This window comes from Drosophila erecta, unplaced genomic scaffold (genome assembly GCF_003286155.1).
Source record: "Drosophila erecta strain 14021-0224.00,06,07 unplaced genomic scaffold, DereRS2 tig00000055-arrow-pilon, whole genome shotgun sequence".
Classification (NCBI taxonomy): domain Eukaryota; kingdom Metazoa; phylum Arthropoda; class Insecta; order Diptera; family Drosophilidae; genus Drosophila; species Drosophila erecta.
In genome coordinates, this window is record NW_020825200.1 from 10,443,993 (window position 1) to 10,459,433 (window position 15,441).

Sequence of the window (15,441 nt, forward strand, 5' to 3'; positions counted from 1 at the left end):
CTACACTCAGAAAAAAATCTGCTGATAAATGCACAGGCATTTCAAACCAGAACAGAGTAAAGTGTTATAGTATAAAGTACAATTTATCATGGTTGCATATAGAAGCTTGTACTTAAAATGATAGATAGTGAATTTATTATTTTTTTGTCAGTGCAGAATCAGCATCGAGATGGGCACTATTAGAATGCGAGTGAGTGCATTCACCTCGGAATCGCCAAGACCTCTAATTTTCGGGGGTAGAGCGTAGACCAACTGGCTGGCTCAATAGCGTTTGATTTGCATCCGTATCTGAGAGATACACATGCATCCGCTGCTCCAGCAACTCCGTCGCACTCAATTTAATTTAATCAAATTTTCGTCCGCCGAGGGTTCGGCTCTATAACTATTTTCGGGGTGCCATTGCCGCGCTCTTGTAATTATTAATAATATTTTCGGGCCGATGTGTTGTGTGCACATAAAACGCAGCCATAAACAAAATGGCTGCAAAGTTGTTTGTTCATATCGGGCACATAACTTCAATTAATCTCAATTAAGTGGCAAATATTACGATCTCATGTCCGTTGCAACTTTCGTTTTAGGGTTCCCCCAAACTTAGCCCTTTTGAAGTTTTGTTTATTGGGATTCGGGGTGGAGCCACTGCCTCCGAGTCCAATTGAGGGTTTGCCCTAGGCCTTGGGCACATCAATTCCTATTGTAAAACCTCTGGAGTCGAAGTAGTACCAGTTTGTTGGCGTGTTAGGGCTATAAAAAACATTGTTAATTGTTTTGGAGTAAGAGGCTTGCTTTCAAAGAAACTAATTACGAGGGAATAATTTTTGGGGGGAGTGTATACAAAATATTGAGCATAAGTTGTGTGCCAAAACTCACTTATCAACTTCAATTCGAAGCACTGCCAACTCTATTTAGTTTATTTCTTTTCATTAAATATAAGTGTTAGCTTCATCATGATTTAAATTGAATGATTAAGTTATTTCTGGCATAAAGAGAAGCTTGGGTTAGAAATCAGAGCCTATTTACCAGACAATCGCCGAGCCATGGTGTGAAAAACATTTGCAGGGAAGCTTGGAAGGCAGGAAACCCTTCGTCCTGGCGCAAGTAGGACGTCACTCTCATTACAATACCACAAAGGTCTCGAGAGGAGAGCTACCCTGCAAGCATAACTCCACTCGTATCCTGCGAGTCCTTCAGGGCTTTTTGTTATTTCTGTTTCGCATTCGGGACATTTGCTCACTTGAGAAGAACTTTCCTCTACCCTTCCAGATTGATTAAAGGAATATGTGGCCGATTAGGGCCACGCAAGATGCTAATGCCAAACTGAACCCTTGGCCGGCACTTTTGTGCCCAAATTATCGCATTATGCTTGTACTGAATGCCAAGCGTACTTCGATATTGGTCTATTGTTTCGCTATCAGTTATGCAAAATGCCGGAGACCTCGCCCCTTTGTCCTGCCCCTCGCCTTTGTCGGATTGCGATAATTTCCATCTTTAAATATTCATTACAAGACGTCGACGTCTGGGTTTGCCTATCGCTTTGATTGATTACTCAAGTGGTTATCGTGTGCGGCAATTGTTGCGTTCCTTGGGTTTCCATCGGCTTTGTTCTGCGCCTTCTGAATGGGAATGGGAATGGTATTGGGATTGGGATTGGTATTGGGATTGGAATCGAGCTCAGCGAGGGGCGTGGCGTCTCGTTCGGTCGTCTGAAGAAAGGAAACCCACAAGGAGGCCTGCATGTTGGTCACTTGAGAGTTGCGACTGTTTCCATTCAGTTGTCATCTAATAGCCGAGCCAGTTACTGAAATATCTGCAAATTTGCATGGCTGAGCTGGCTGCTTTTTCTAGTGCTCTCTGCGGCAGCTGCATGAAAATTTGCAAATATGTATGTACTGAAATCGATCCTTTAATTTCCCATTTGGGGTGCGACTCCAGACCTCCAAGGGCGTGACCTCGCTAAGTAGCTGGAAAGGTTAGTGAAGAAAATCTGCACACTCGTCTCTCGAACATTTGACTTTGATCAACGCAAGCTCCCATTTCATATTAGATAATGACAAACTAATAGCCTTCTCCCACTGAACCCCACAATTGTTAACAGTAACGCGTGAGAAGTTTTTGCATCTCGAGCTTCGTGGCAACGTCATCAAGCCACAGGAAGCTGCAGCAGCCTGCCACAAAGGGTACACAAGGAGCCCTCAAGTGGCGCAGTTTGGGCTTCCTCGGTGATTGCGACGATGATGATGACGACGACGATGTCTGTCAAGAGGCCACTCATATATTGCTACAACTCGAGTGGCTCCGTGCAGATCGAGCTGGACGGGCAGGGTGGTTTCCTCCGGCCTCCGGCCTCCGATCCTCCCGTGGTGCTGCGGTGTGCACATGCGCACTCAAGTGTCCGGAATATTGGGCTCAGCTCCTCAGGAGCAGCGGCAGATTGTCGCAAATTGTTTCATTTGCGAGCTTCGCTACTCGGCGATGTGTGAAAATCGTTATTTTCTTATTTAATGGGCGCTGTGATCAGCGAGGGAATATTAATATTCATTGTGGATTGAATTTGAAGATCATCAGCTTGCTGGCACAATTAAAAGCCGGCGCAATTAAGTGCATTTATTTCGAAAAGGTCATTGTGGGATTTCCTTCGCCGCCACCATATTCAGTTTCCAATCTGGCTGAAAAGGAGAACGCCGACTGTCCCAGAGTTCGAGTAATTACCACTCGGCTTGTGTCAATCAAGGGAATGCTATATCGTGGGTAGTTTTAATTGAATATTACAAGAGGGATGTGCATTAATAAGGAAATCAATTTAAATCTCAGCCGCTGGCATGAGAAAAACTAAACTCGAAACTCTAAAAAATCTGCGGGCGTAGGATCCGATCCACGATCCACGGCCCATGGAAACCAACGGACCCACGACCCATCGGTGGTGCAAATCAGGGTGATGTGCCTAACGTCTGCCAATGGCGAACCCAAATCCGAAACAGCTCGGAATCCCACAATGAAGCAATAAGTCTCAATTAAACTGGATTTCGGCTATTCGGTTATTTAGGTGCAAGGTAATGAGAGAGCACAGCACAGTTGGCCTAATCTTGGGCTTACTCTCAACCATTCTGGCCACCACGAACAGCGCTAATCGTGGCCAACCAATCGATTAAGTTATCTCCAAGTGCTTTTCCAGATAGTACCACCCGAGGAAATAGAAACCGTGCGAAACCTGCAGTCACGGTTTCGCTGAGATACTCGCAACATGCGGGTGCGCACCACCAAAAAGGGGAAAAACAAATAAAAACTTGGTATTGCAAAACTCTGAGAACCGCGCAAGATCTCTAACAATTCCCACAGACAGTTTTTCATTTGGTAAGAACAAAGCCGATTATTCAAACTACTGAGCATTAAATCAGTTTCCTTTTAGACTTCTCAAAATGCCCCGATATTTTCAGTTTGCTCTTCTTTTATTTTCAATAACTTTCACCACTGCCGTAACTTTTGTCGGAGATGATCCTGTGGTGGAGCTCTCCTTGGGCAGAGTCCAAGGAGCTACGATGCCGAGCTTCCGGAACAAGACCATCTACGCCTTCAGAGGCATGCGGTACGCGCAATCTCCGGTGGCACAGCTTAGGTTCGCCAATCCACTGCCGGAAACCAGCTGGGGTGACGAGGTGCTCCAGGCCACGTCCGATTCGCTGGTGTGTCCCCAACCGGGCATTGCTTCGTATATGACTGAGGATTGCCTGAAGCTAAATGTCTTCACCAAGAGCTTCGAGGACACATTGCCAGTGATGGTGTACATTCATGGCGGAGCCAATGTCCTGGGAAGTGGACACAGCAGCTACGAAGCAGGACCTCAATATCTGCTGGAGCACGACATAGTTTTTGTGGCCTTTAACTATCGCCTGGGAGCTCTGGGCTTTCTCAGCACAAATAGCAGTGAGGCGAAGGGAAACTTTGGTTTCCTTGATCAGCTGATGGCTCTGGAGTGGGTCAGGGATCACATAACTCACTTCGGCGGTGACCCGGAATTGGTGACTATTTTCGGCATGAGTGCTGGTGCGATGGCAGTCAGTCTACACCTGGCCTCGCCCCTTTCCGCAGGCCTCTTCCACCGGGCAATCCTCATGAGCGGCTCGGCCACCAATCACTTTGACATAGATAACCTTTTCTGGACACGGAAACTGGCTCGTGAGCTGGGCTGTCCGCTGTATGATCCCATGGATGTGCTGGAGTGTCTGCGAAGCGAGAATTGGACACGCATTGTGGCAGTCTGTAAGGCATGGGAGACCTATCAGCTCATCAACATGAAGTGGAACTACGAGATCGATGGCCACTTTCTACCAAGCCATCCCACGGAACTCTTCACGCAGGGACACTTCAATAAGGTTCCCTTGCTGGTCAGTTACACGGCCAACGAGTTCGACTACAACGCCGATGGTGAGATGCGGGGGTTTCTATTTAAATATGCAGTGTATCTTATGCTTTTCCAATCCGTAGTGCACCTGGGAAACCAGCACTTGCTACACGATCTTGGCTCTAACTTTGTGGAGTACGCACCGGAGCTGTTCCTCTATCGTCAGGACGCAACAATTGGAACAGATCTGAAAGGTTTCTATCTGGGTGATAATACGACTGAAATCAATTCGGAGAACATTGAGGACTTTGGACGCATCTTCTCCGATGCGTACATTGGCCACGGTGTCCACCGCCTCGTCCAACTAGCCAGGCCCTTCACCCCAGTCTACTATATGCGAATGGATTACGTGGGTGACCGCAGCCTCTCAGCTCCCTTGAATGGCGAAGACAAGCCCGTGGGAGTGGGTCACGCGGATGATCTGCAGTATGTGATGCCGGGACTGTGGTATGGTGCCTTGATGGCAGAAAATGATTCGGATGTGTTCATGATGGAGCGCTTAACCGGCTGGTTCACCCACTTCGCCAGAACGGGGTAAGTAAAGGAAACTTTGGTAATCGTAATCGCCTTGGAAGTGAAGTCCAAGAACATATGGCTCTTGCTGGTGAACAATGAAACCGATTGCACTCTTCTTCCGCTCCAGGACACCCCTAAACAGTACGGACATGTGGCCACCCTGCAACGCGACGAACCTGGAGATGCTCTACAACGGGGTGGTGACCCAGGTGGGTTCGCCCGGCTATTCGGAGCGGTACGCCGTCTGGGACAAACTGTTTCCCACGGCCGCCCGGAGCGGAGGCGCTGCCTGGAAACTCAGCTTCGCCATGGCAGTCGCCACTGGTGTGGCCTCCCGGCTCATCGGGAAATTAATGTAGCAATTAGGTGTGGAAAAAGCTTATCAATCGGCCGTTTAGATTACGCTAATGACCTTCGACCTTTGTGCTTGGCTGGCTCATCGCTGGCGCATTGCAGCTATTTACTTTGATTAATTAATCAAGAAAGGCGTGAGATTTTCCCAGCTCTCCTTTGGGGCAATTAGTCTCTGTAGTTTTTGGCCTACGGCGGATTGGCCCAGCTTAAATACACATTAATTTGTCTTTAAATGTTTTCGGCTTGGCACTTTGTTTTTGGGGGGCGGTACCTTCGAACTCTGACCTCTTTGAGCTTTGTATAATTGTATTTGTCAGGTTGGCATGTGTAAAAACAAAACTGCCCCTGCGTGAAAATCCGAGGGGTTATCCCGTCACACAGATGCGCTGCTATTGACATTTACGATTTGCTCTTGCGTGAAAATGCCAAACAAAGCGATGGGTCACAAAAGGATTATCGCCTGCCCAGCCCCTTTTTGGGGTGGCTGGCTGTGAAATGACAGACTCCTCATGATGGGGAGTCAATAATCATTCCCCATGGAGTTTTATGTGGAAAACGGGCAAAGGTCTTTAAAGGATCTAAAATTCAAGCCAAGTCCCTTACGCTTTATACTCATTAGCACGCACTTTATTGGGGTCATTCGCTTAACCCTATGCGAACCACAAAGGATGCACACAAGGACTCGACAAAGTTGGGCAAAGAAAATATGGAAAATTAACTTGTTAACTTGGCCCATTGAAATATGAGGGGCAAAGGCAAACAGTCGACTAAGTATACGCATTGTGCCTTATTCCCTTTTGGGACAGATATATACATATATAGCCCACAAAAAGGTGGACAAGTCAACTTGACAAGGGCCTCGACATGACCTGGCATTTGGTGACATGACGGGAGGGACAATGAAAATGGGCAAAACATTTGCAAAATTTAATTAAATTTCCCTCAACATTAACACGCAAAATTGCGCTCTGCAGCCGAGATTGGTGGAGATTAAGGGGTAACATTGTCCATATGGCAGCTGCAAAACGCGGAAAAAGTTGTGTGTGGCGGCTTTTGTGGCTCAATTACAATAAGTCTATTACACTGATGTCTGCGGCTTGTCTAGAGCACAACAAACCCATCGTCTGAGGACACCAACCCGATCAGTCACAATGTCTCCTGTCTAGGCACAAAATCGAGAACCGAGCGCGTGCCCCTTTTGACTTTGGCCCTTTGTGGTCCTCTAACAGCACAGAAACAGCCTGGATGGCCTCGAAGGTGAGGGCATGATCATGATGATGGGATGATGATGCGAAGGTGTTCCAGCTGCCGATTCGATTGTGGCTGCGTCTCGATTTCACTTTCGCTACGCCTGCGCCATGGTTTTTCGATGGAAAACCTGGCCGGATCCCGATCCCTTGCTCTTTTTGTGACGCATCATCATCATCCCCTCAGCGAACTCGCGTTGTGGGTTTGATTACGTTTTTATTGAGCTCACAAAAGGAGTAAACATTTTGAAGTAGCGCCAAGGATCGAATGCTTTATAGGCTTGTCAGCGGTCCTGTCTGGCCGGGTCCTGGTCCTGGTCCAGGTCCTGGGGTACTGTTGTCCTGTCTGAAAATGCTCGATCCCCGCTTATGCGTTCTGTCAACATATCGGATTACGCCCCCCGACCCATAATCGCTAATGACAATACAAATTGAGAGAGTCGTGGCGGGGAAGTGGGGAAGGATTCGATTCCATCGGCTTGGGAATCGGGATATAGGGATATAGGGATATAGGCATATAGGGTTATAGGGAGACTTTGGCCAGAGCAAGCGCTTTGTTATGCGTAATTTCTGGGAAGACCCAGACCACTTGGTTGTTGGACAACACGCACGAAAGTATTTTATTTTGGCTGTCCTTTCAAGTGAGTTCGGTTTGCAATCGAAGAAAGGCAGCCCAATTGATTGGTATTCGTGGAAGGATCTGCTCGGACAGAGCTTTGATCACAAAGGACGAGCTCTTGGAAATCACTTTTCACTTTCCCAGCTCCAACTCCAACTCCTACTACAACTCCAACTCGAACTGAAACTCCATTAATTTCGCTCGCTGGCGCCTGGAATCGTTCCTTTTGAAATATACTTTCCTGCTCTGCGGTTAATTAAATATTTATACAAATCCAAATCGCTGTGATTAATGATTGGTCCTCCCGCACTTGCCGTAAACGCCAGGCTCAAAGGACCGACATCAAAGCGACTGGAAAAAAGGACACTCGTATCTGTTTGTTTTGGGTGAAAGTGTTCACATCAAACGACCTTAAAATTAATTGTCTTCCCCCTTTGCCGCGTTTTAGTTTCGATTGCGGGGTCCGTGATTCACAACTTGATTATTCGATAACCAAAGTGCCGGGCTCACATATGACCTGCCATACAAAAGTGCCCCATTGTCCCGCTGTCTAACTCAGGCTACTCCAAGTTCCAAGCTGCCTTGTGTGTGGTCGCCGGCTGAGTGTCTTTTGTTGTTCGCTCCGATATGGCGTTGTCGCTTTTGTTTGAGGGCCCGGCGACAAAAAACACAAAAGACACCAAAACGACGTCGGCCACAAGGAGGAGCAGTCATAATTATGCATGTTTTGGACCTTTGTGGCTAATAGACATGTTTACGAACGGCTCGCAGGACCACCGAGCTCGATTTATGCTAATCCAAGTCCACAATCGCCCCAACTGCTCATCCACACGTGTAACTTATGACTGCCACAAATCAATCGACTGCAACACGCCCACTTTCGATTGAGATGGCAATCTTTTGCACCCAATTCGAGGGCCATAAAAAGCGCAACCACCCACAAGTGGGCGAAACCACGCGAAATCTACTCGGAAAACTCATTACAAGCGCGTTAAGTGCCATTTCCCCGACTCTCGTCCCTTGCAAATATTTGTTTGCAGTTTTCCGATACGCGACTCCTGTCGCCCTAATCCTATTCCCATTCCCATTCCCATTCCTATCCCGCCTGCCTTCGTTGTCAGATGTGATTATTAATGTGCTTTAAATAATGAAAACGAAACAACAACCGAGTGAGTGGCACCCTCAACAACCGACCGAAATCAGTGCGCCCTGCAACGTATGCTAGTTGCCACAAGGGTGCGACGCTTTCCAGGATTCCAGGCGCAGCACTCGAGTGGCAGAAGGACCAACTAATGAGTGTAAACAACGGATGGATGCCGGAAAAAATACAGCAAACAAACTGCCACAAACTGTTTGATTTGTCGCTCAGGACTAATGAAACCAAACATTAGCGAGCCCAGGACAAACGCCCCTTCCTCAAATCCCCCGCTCCATCCCCCTCCACCAGGCGGAGATAGCTCGGAGGACTTGGTCCTGAGCTCGGGGGTTGCCTCTGCGGATTGTTGCAATTTTTTTGCTGTCCCCGAAAGGGATGTTGCTACACTGTTGTGCACTGAAAAAACTTCATTGAAGCGAAAATAATTTATAGATTTAAAAATAAAGTAAGACAAAGCGAATTACATAAAAATGTCCCTTTGAAACACCAAGAAAATTCAGCAAACTATAGGTACATCCTTAAAAGCCAACGGTTTTGCGCTCAGTGCAGAGCGTCGACTGTTTGTCCTGGCAATGGGTTCCTGTAAGTTGATTACGTGGTTGACGTTGACACTGAACTACAGTGCAATATGAGGGCACGGAATGCGGCTGCATCCTAGTTTTCCTCTGGCTGCTTCTGCAGCAGCTGTCTTCACGTGAATTGCAGTCGAGGCGGTGGGGCACTCAACTCTGCACCAGCTTGTGGCACCTTTTACTAGTGGAATGTAAAACAAAACGCTACGTGACCGCACTGGCTAATGCTCCACATCGGTAGCCACCTGGGGGTGTGGACTGAATATACATTTATGAGCGGAGCGCCGGTCAGGGGTCAAGCAGAGCAACTGTATCCGAACTGGGAGCTCGGCGGAGCTGGAGTTCAAGTAACCGAACTCGTGGGAAACTCTCTCGAGTGGCATGCGGGTGTGGTTTTCCTTCTGCGAGTGTGTTTTGGCCACAATTAATGAAATTGTATTCTGCGCCACAATTTCGTGTGATTAATAGTCTAATAGTCCGGCGTTTCAGCTTGGAGTCTGGGAAATGGAAATGGAAATACTCCATGGGCCCCCGGCGCATCTCGATGCACTTGTTCTAATGGGCTCCAGTGGACAGCTTGTGGCAGGTACGATCTTATTGAGCAATTAGTTAGGCGATCCACTAAATCGGGCTTCCTTAACATCAATCAGAGCTGCAGCTTATACAATTTGTCATCGATTTGCTGGTTCTGCCCACCAGTAGAATTTCTGACATGCTCATTAAAGTCGATCGAAGTGTGTTCGGGAAGAGCAGTATAGTGTGGAGTAGAGCAAATAACTCGAGGGCTTCCAGGGCTCACAAGACTCCAGCTCTCCACGTAAAGGTACTTCCATTAAGCAATCCAATCCACCCCTCTGTCAGTTAGTCAATAAGCGGGACACCGTGCCACACGATCCATCATCGCGAGTCGAAAGCTGCACGGCACTATTATTGAAACTCGATGCCGCGATGACAACAGATACATATTCGCAGATATCTGACATCCGGAAGATGCGTTGCCGAGGGGGCAGTACTCACTGACTGACAGATCGTCGGCACTGGCCCTCAGCATGGGATCAGGAAATGGCAGACGCAGCTTGCGATCGGCACGCGACTCTCCAAGCTGCCACTTCAAATGGCTTCCAATAAGCGGCGCCGCAGGACCAGGCAGTTATTAAAAAGCAGAACTCAGGCAGGATACTCCAAGCTGGCCCACCTCCAGTTGCTAATGGCTTTCTCGCCAGCTTATCAGCGTATTTCCATCAGCCACTGATGGATCGCCCACACGCCGCACGCAATTGCCTGTTAAATGTTTTCACTCGTCATATTTCCATTTTCCATTTTCCATTTCCCTACGGCTATGCTAATAATTGAGGGAAAGTCAGTGGATGTGCTGCCGACTGCCATGCACCATAAACTCGGTTAATGCCAGCACATGCCACATGCCCCGGCCCTTCTTATCAGAAGCTCCTGCTAGTAATTACCCATGTGGGTGAGGCACATGCCCCTGCAGATTTGGGTATTTCCAATTTGCGATGCTGGAACCGCTCTTGAAAATAAGTTTGGCTAATGTATAGATACTTCCCAGGCCATTTCTGCCCCTCCACTTACCCACAGCGACTGGTCCATGAAAATATGTCAATGCCTCCATCTCCAGCCGCTGAACTTAACCCAATAAATGCCTGGCATAGTTTTCGATCGGCCAGTGAGTCATAAATTGTGGAGTGCAAGCCGCATTATCCGTGGCTGAAAAAGAAACCAAGATGAAGAGTGTAGGGCCAAGGAGTCAGTTGCGCATAGGTGGACACTTTGTGGCTGTTGCAGTTGCAGCTTCAGCTGCTGCTGCCGCTGCTGTCGTTGTTGTTGTTATTTATGAGTTTTGTGATGTTTGTGCAAATTTTTCTATGTACGAGAGGACAGCGCTGCAGACTTGCGACCGCATCGCCTTCGTTTTGGCCAACTGTGTCTCTGGCTTATCGCGCGTCAATTGCCAGACAACTTCATTGCCAACTTTGGCCGCGGCTCGGCGAGATTCCTGCGCACTGATGTTGACAGCAGGAGTTCCAAGCACGCGTCTTGGGAATTTTCTTGGGCACTGGGAACTGGCTAAAAGCCACAAGGAAGGTGTTGGCTCTGGCGGTTCCAAGCCAATCTAATTACATTTTGTGGGCAAGCCAGCCAGTCAGCCAGTCAGCCAGTCAGCCAGCGGTGTGCAAACTTCAACCGCTCTCTGAGCGATTTCCATCAGTCAATAAAACCTGGCCGCCAACACCAGGCCACAATTCCTCGACAGGAGGAGGAGCAGGAGCAGGAGCAGGAGGAGGAGGAGGAGCAGGGGAGCATGGTGCAGTCGCAGCAGGAAACGCAGACACCTCATGGGACCTGGAACCATCTGATATGATTTGGACCCTGCGGGGCTTTGGATTGCCAATGCAGCGCTCTCACAACTTTATTTGCGCTTTGGCAGTTCGCGGAAATCGAAATCTTCGGCGACGCTTGGCCTCTTGTCCAAAATATTTCGCTGGAAATTGGAATGCCACAGTCCAACTCGAATCCACTCCCCCAGAGATTTTCCGCCTCCTCTATCCCTACTGCTTTTTTCCTGTTTTTGCCTTTTGGTTTTGTTTGCTTCTAACAAATTATGGCACATATGCTCGCTTTGCCGATCTCGATTGCTGATCTCTTTCTGCCTCCGCTGACAAGCGAGACAATTAAAACTAAAGTGGAAACGATCAAAATGAGCAACCCCGACATGCATTGATCTATGGCCGGCGATACCGCACCGCACTCGGTTGCCCTGCAATTTGCATAAATTAATATATTAAGTTTTCCAACTGGTGGCACCCTCGCAGGACCTCTTGGATGGCGTGACTCATGACGGACTTGCCGACTGCCAATTGGAAGGATGAGTGGGTAGATGGATGGATGGATGGATGGATGGATGGATGGATGGGTGGATGGCTGGATCGGGAGCGTCATGTGTTGCCCACTATGCTAATGAGCGGAGGGCAGGACACGAGCCACTCGAATTGGACGACTCCGCTTTTGGCATTGTCATGCTCTGGAGCGTAACCAAACTCCGATAAGAGCAATAAAAACGGGAACACATTGGTGAGCGACCCACTAACAGCCAAGTGGATGAGGCTACAACATCACAGATGTGCGGTGGCAGCGGTTCTGCACTGGCAAAAATAAGTGCGCTAAATATTGACAAGTTATTCACGAACAATGTGTTTGAATACACTTTCACAAACTCTTTTTTGGTAGTAGAGCAGAATAAGGCCAAAAAAGGAAGTTATCTCCTAATGGCATTAACATTTCTAGTTGTCACAACTTATTAGGCTGCATGACTACCCCTTTTCTCGCAGTGTCGCAGCATAGCACGCGATCGACGACAACCCATAATGCACGACACGTAGCGCTGTTATCGGGTGCCGACTGTTACATGTCATATAATATATGCACCCACACAGCGATGACACGAAGACCAAACAAACTTCAGGGGGAAGCCCGTCAAATTGGAGAGTTAAAAGTATGCCAATTGGCGTGTCACTTGGCAACTGTGCAACAGCAGAAAACAACAAAGTGAGGCAATTTAGGTAGAATTTAAGTATATGCCTAGTGGCCTGTATTTGAGAAGTACAGTTGTGCTCAAAGCATCATCCTTCAAGCCTCCTTCGTCTGCCGCCGCCAGTTGAGCGGAAAGAGTCGCTTCCAGATCTCGTAGTGCTCGGCGTTCAGGTTCTCCTGCAGAGTTATGTGCCTGCCAATGTCCAGGTAGTAACGCTTCTTGAAGCTGAAAGGGCGCCAGCGGATGTCCCTCAGGGCCAGGTCGGTGGGTTTATTGGGATCGCTATAAAAATACCCCTTAAGTTGGAGATTCAACAACAGTTAGCTCGCTATTACCCCTTGTAAGCGAAGGCTGAGAACATCCGCACCATAATATCCACCATGCGAAATTCCTCATCATCTTCGGTGAACATGCGACTTATCGAGGGCTCCACGAACAGATACATCAGGTCATCGTGGTGGACCACACCATAGGGCGCATCCTCTGGGTAGTAGATGTGGCTCCTTGCACCCTGGTACGAGAATCGATAGTAGTAGACCTTCGTGGACCTGGCAGCCAGATGCACAAAACGATGGATTCCGAAACCCGTCAAGGCGTCCGAGTAAAGATTAGATAACGCCTCCAGCGAGCTATTCGCATCGATGAGTTGCTGCGGGAAGTAGTGGCTCCTCAGCTCCTGGCTTATATTACCCGCCCGGGCATCACTCGAGTTGTACATGAAGAACACGGGGGCCAAGGACTCAAAGTTTTCGTTTAGGGCGCTCAGCAGAGTGGGGCTTTGCAGGATGGCTAAGGATATTCAAAGTTATCATATTAGTTGGAAGCCCTTGGGTTGGTTGCACTTACACAAGGCTGGCCCCACAAACTCATTCTTGGTCATTCCCGTGATGACGGGTACCTTCATGAAATCGTCGTTTTGATAACTTCTGATGGGTTCCTCGACCAGGAAGCGTTCCTGTCCAAAGTCGGGCTCTATGACAGGCTTCCACAAGATCAGGGGATTGTTTCTGTCAAACTCAAACATTTTCGGCAGGGTGTTCGCGAATTCCAGGTAGTGTTTCTGTAAAGTAAAAATGTTAACAAAAGGTTAGGATATCGCACTTCGCACGTTACCCCTTTCAGACAATCCACCATTTCGGTAACGTTCTCCGTGTGACAGTGCAGCAAGGTGGCCTGCTTGGTGGCCACATCCATTTGGTGATCCGGTAGCGACCACTGGCCTGTGACTGCTCCACTCATCACGATCGCCTTATGAAAGAGACCCCTGGACATGGGCGACACCATGTGCAGTGTCACTGCCATCGCTCCGGCTCCGTAACCCAGAAGGGTAATGGAGCTGGGATCTCCGCCGAAGCGAGAGATGTGCAGCTTGACCCAGCGAAGGAGCTGCACCTGGTCCTTGAGTCCCATGTTGCCCGGCGCTTCCCTCGTTCCCGTGGCCAGGAATCCCAGCGATCCCAGGCGATAATTGAAGGTGACCAGCACCAGGCGACGATTCATGAAGTACTGCGGACCCGCAAAGTTCTTGCTCTGACCGGAAAGTGAGTAAAAGCCACCAGGATGGATGAACACGATCACTGGTCTTCTAACATTCGGTTGCGCCTCGCTGGGCAGCTCCTTGGTGTATATATTGACCCGCAGGCAATCCTCGCTCACGTCCCCACTGATAAGTCCCAGCTGTGGGCACTTGGGCCCATCGAATGTGGCATCCAGTGTATCGAACCACTGCTCCACTGGCTCTGGTGGCTGGAAACGAAGCCGATCCACCGGTGGCTTTGCATATGGAATTCCACGAAAGGCATAGAAGTTGCGACCCGATTGAGAGGGCAGAATAGTTCCACGAATCTTGCCCAAAGCTGTGGTGATGACCAGGTCCGACAGCTCCTTGTTGCTGCCAATGGGATCATCCTCCTCCGGCACAGCCTTGCTGAGATCTTCATCGCTGTTTTGGCCAGCAGTCAGACCACAAAGGAGCAGAACGAATCCGCAGAGACGCCACATTCTGCCAAGCTCCACGCGGTACTGTGCTGGCTGGGGCATCCGATCCCGGCTTTTATAGCCGCCGTTCTGACTGGGATTATGTCGCATAAAGTGCAGAAATTGATGCGATTCCACTGCGCCACTGACATTGCGCGTTGGTTGTTCGCAATGTCTTCCCATATCCAATTGCCAACCGGGCTCGTAGCTGGCTGGATGGATGGCCATAAATTACACACCGCCGACCGCTTCCCACACACACCCAACTCAGAATTATCCCGACGGCCCACGCCAGTATCTCCTGGATTGGTTCTTGGGCCGCTCCAATTTTCCCACGTGAACTTGTTTGCGTGCTTGCGGCTTATTAGATTAGGTGTGCCACGGAACACCCTGCTAACCCCGACTTAACCTCGGCGACCTTTCCCAAAAAAATTACAGCCGAAAAGCGATCCTTAAATGCCCGCTAATGGCGTTTAATGGTGAGCACAAAAGGTGCGCAAGTCATAAACTTTGGCGAGGGCACATCCCTCGGCAGGATCAGAAACCCCAGAACCCCTGAGATATCGCCGAGACCCCGAAACTGATGAAGTGTGTTAGGAGATGCATTGTGCTCGTCTTCCTTTCGATCCGCTTGCTTCCTTTCATCCGATCCTCCACTCTCCTTTCTGCACTATACACTACACTGTGTGTTCCAGATCGGACAAAGGCGTGCTAATTGGATTTATATTGGTCTCCTGAAGGAAGGGGAACTGGTAGCTGCTTCTGGCCAAGGGTTCCTGCCCAGGGGCAGTGTGAAAACGCTTTGTCTTGCACTCTTTGACGAGGTAATCCCATAGATAGGCTACGATCTTCAATGGGAACCAAATACTTCAGAGGGAGCTATTACAATTTGATTAAGGGAACATTCAAGGGTTCTTCTCCAGTATGCTTCAAGTTATCTGGGCTATAACGTTTCAAAATAAGTATCTATAAATAATGTACCTCCAAAATGCGTCTTTCAAGACTTTTAGTTTCATTTTGCCATTTATGACTATTTCTTTTAAATATTTTCTTT

General features: G+C 48.6%; 2 protein-coding genes across 2 annotated transcripts; one reads left to right on the forward strand and one right to left on the reverse strand.

Moving 5' to 3' along the window:
• Window positions 1-3,179: 3,179 nt before the first annotated feature.
• On the forward strand, window positions 3,180-5,496 carry LOC6542865 (esterase E4). The gene is made up of 4 exons (XM_001969285.3): window positions 3,180-3,348; window positions 3,404-4,419; window positions 4,480-4,930; window positions 5,040-5,496. Exons 2-4 carry the CDS (start codon window positions 3,414-3,416, stop codon window positions 5,269-5,271), a joined length of 1,689 nt encoding a protein of 562 aa, XP_001969321.1. The 5' UTR covers window positions 3,180-3,348; window positions 3,404-3,413; the 3' UTR covers window positions 5,272-5,496.
• Window positions 5,497-12,451: 6,955 nt separating this feature from the next.
• Window positions 12,452-14,423, reverse strand: LOC6543036 (venom carboxylesterase-6). Its single transcript, XM_001969286.3, has 4 exons — window positions 13,524-14,423; window positions 13,257-13,470; window positions 12,746-13,199; window positions 12,452-12,692 (listed from the first exon to the last, which is right to left on the reverse strand). The coding sequence occupies exons 1-4, from the start codon at window positions 14,409-14,411 to the stop codon at window positions 12,506-12,508; spliced, it is 1,743 nt and encodes a 580-aa protein (XP_001969322.2). The 5' UTR covers window positions 14,412-14,423; the 3' UTR covers window positions 12,452-12,505.
• Between the last annotated feature and the right edge of the window lie 1,018 nt (window positions 14,424-15,441).

What these genes read in the sequence shown, in the direction of transcription:
- LOC6542865 (XM_001969285.3), top strand. Translation starts at nt 3,414, where the DNA reads ATGCCCCGATATTTTCAGTTTGCTCTTCTTTTATTTTCAATAACTTTC. An exon ending in GTTCGACTACAACGCCGATG is followed by an intron (nt 4,420 to 4,479) that starts GTGAGATGCGGG and finishes TCCAATCCGTAG; the next exon opens with TGCACCTGGGAAACCAGCAC. An exon ending in ACCCACTTCGCCAGAACGGG is followed by an intron (nt 4,931 to 5,039) that starts GTAAGTAAAGGA and finishes CTTCCGCTCCAG; the next exon opens with GACACCCCTAAACAGTACGG.
- LOC6543036 (XM_001969286.3), bottom strand. Translation starts at nt 14,411, where the DNA reads ATGTGGCGTCTCTGCGGATTCGTTCTGCTCCTTTGTGGTCTGACTGCT. An exon ending in TGGTGGATTGTCTGAAAGGG is followed by an intron (nt 13,471 to 13,523) that starts GTAACGTGCGAA and finishes TTTACTTTACAG; the next exon opens with AAACACTACCTGGAATTCGC. An exon ending in GTTTGTGGGGCCAGCCTTGT is followed by an intron (nt 13,200 to 13,256) that starts GTAAGTGCAACC and finishes GAATATCCTTAG; the next exon opens with CCATCCTGCAAAGCCCCACT.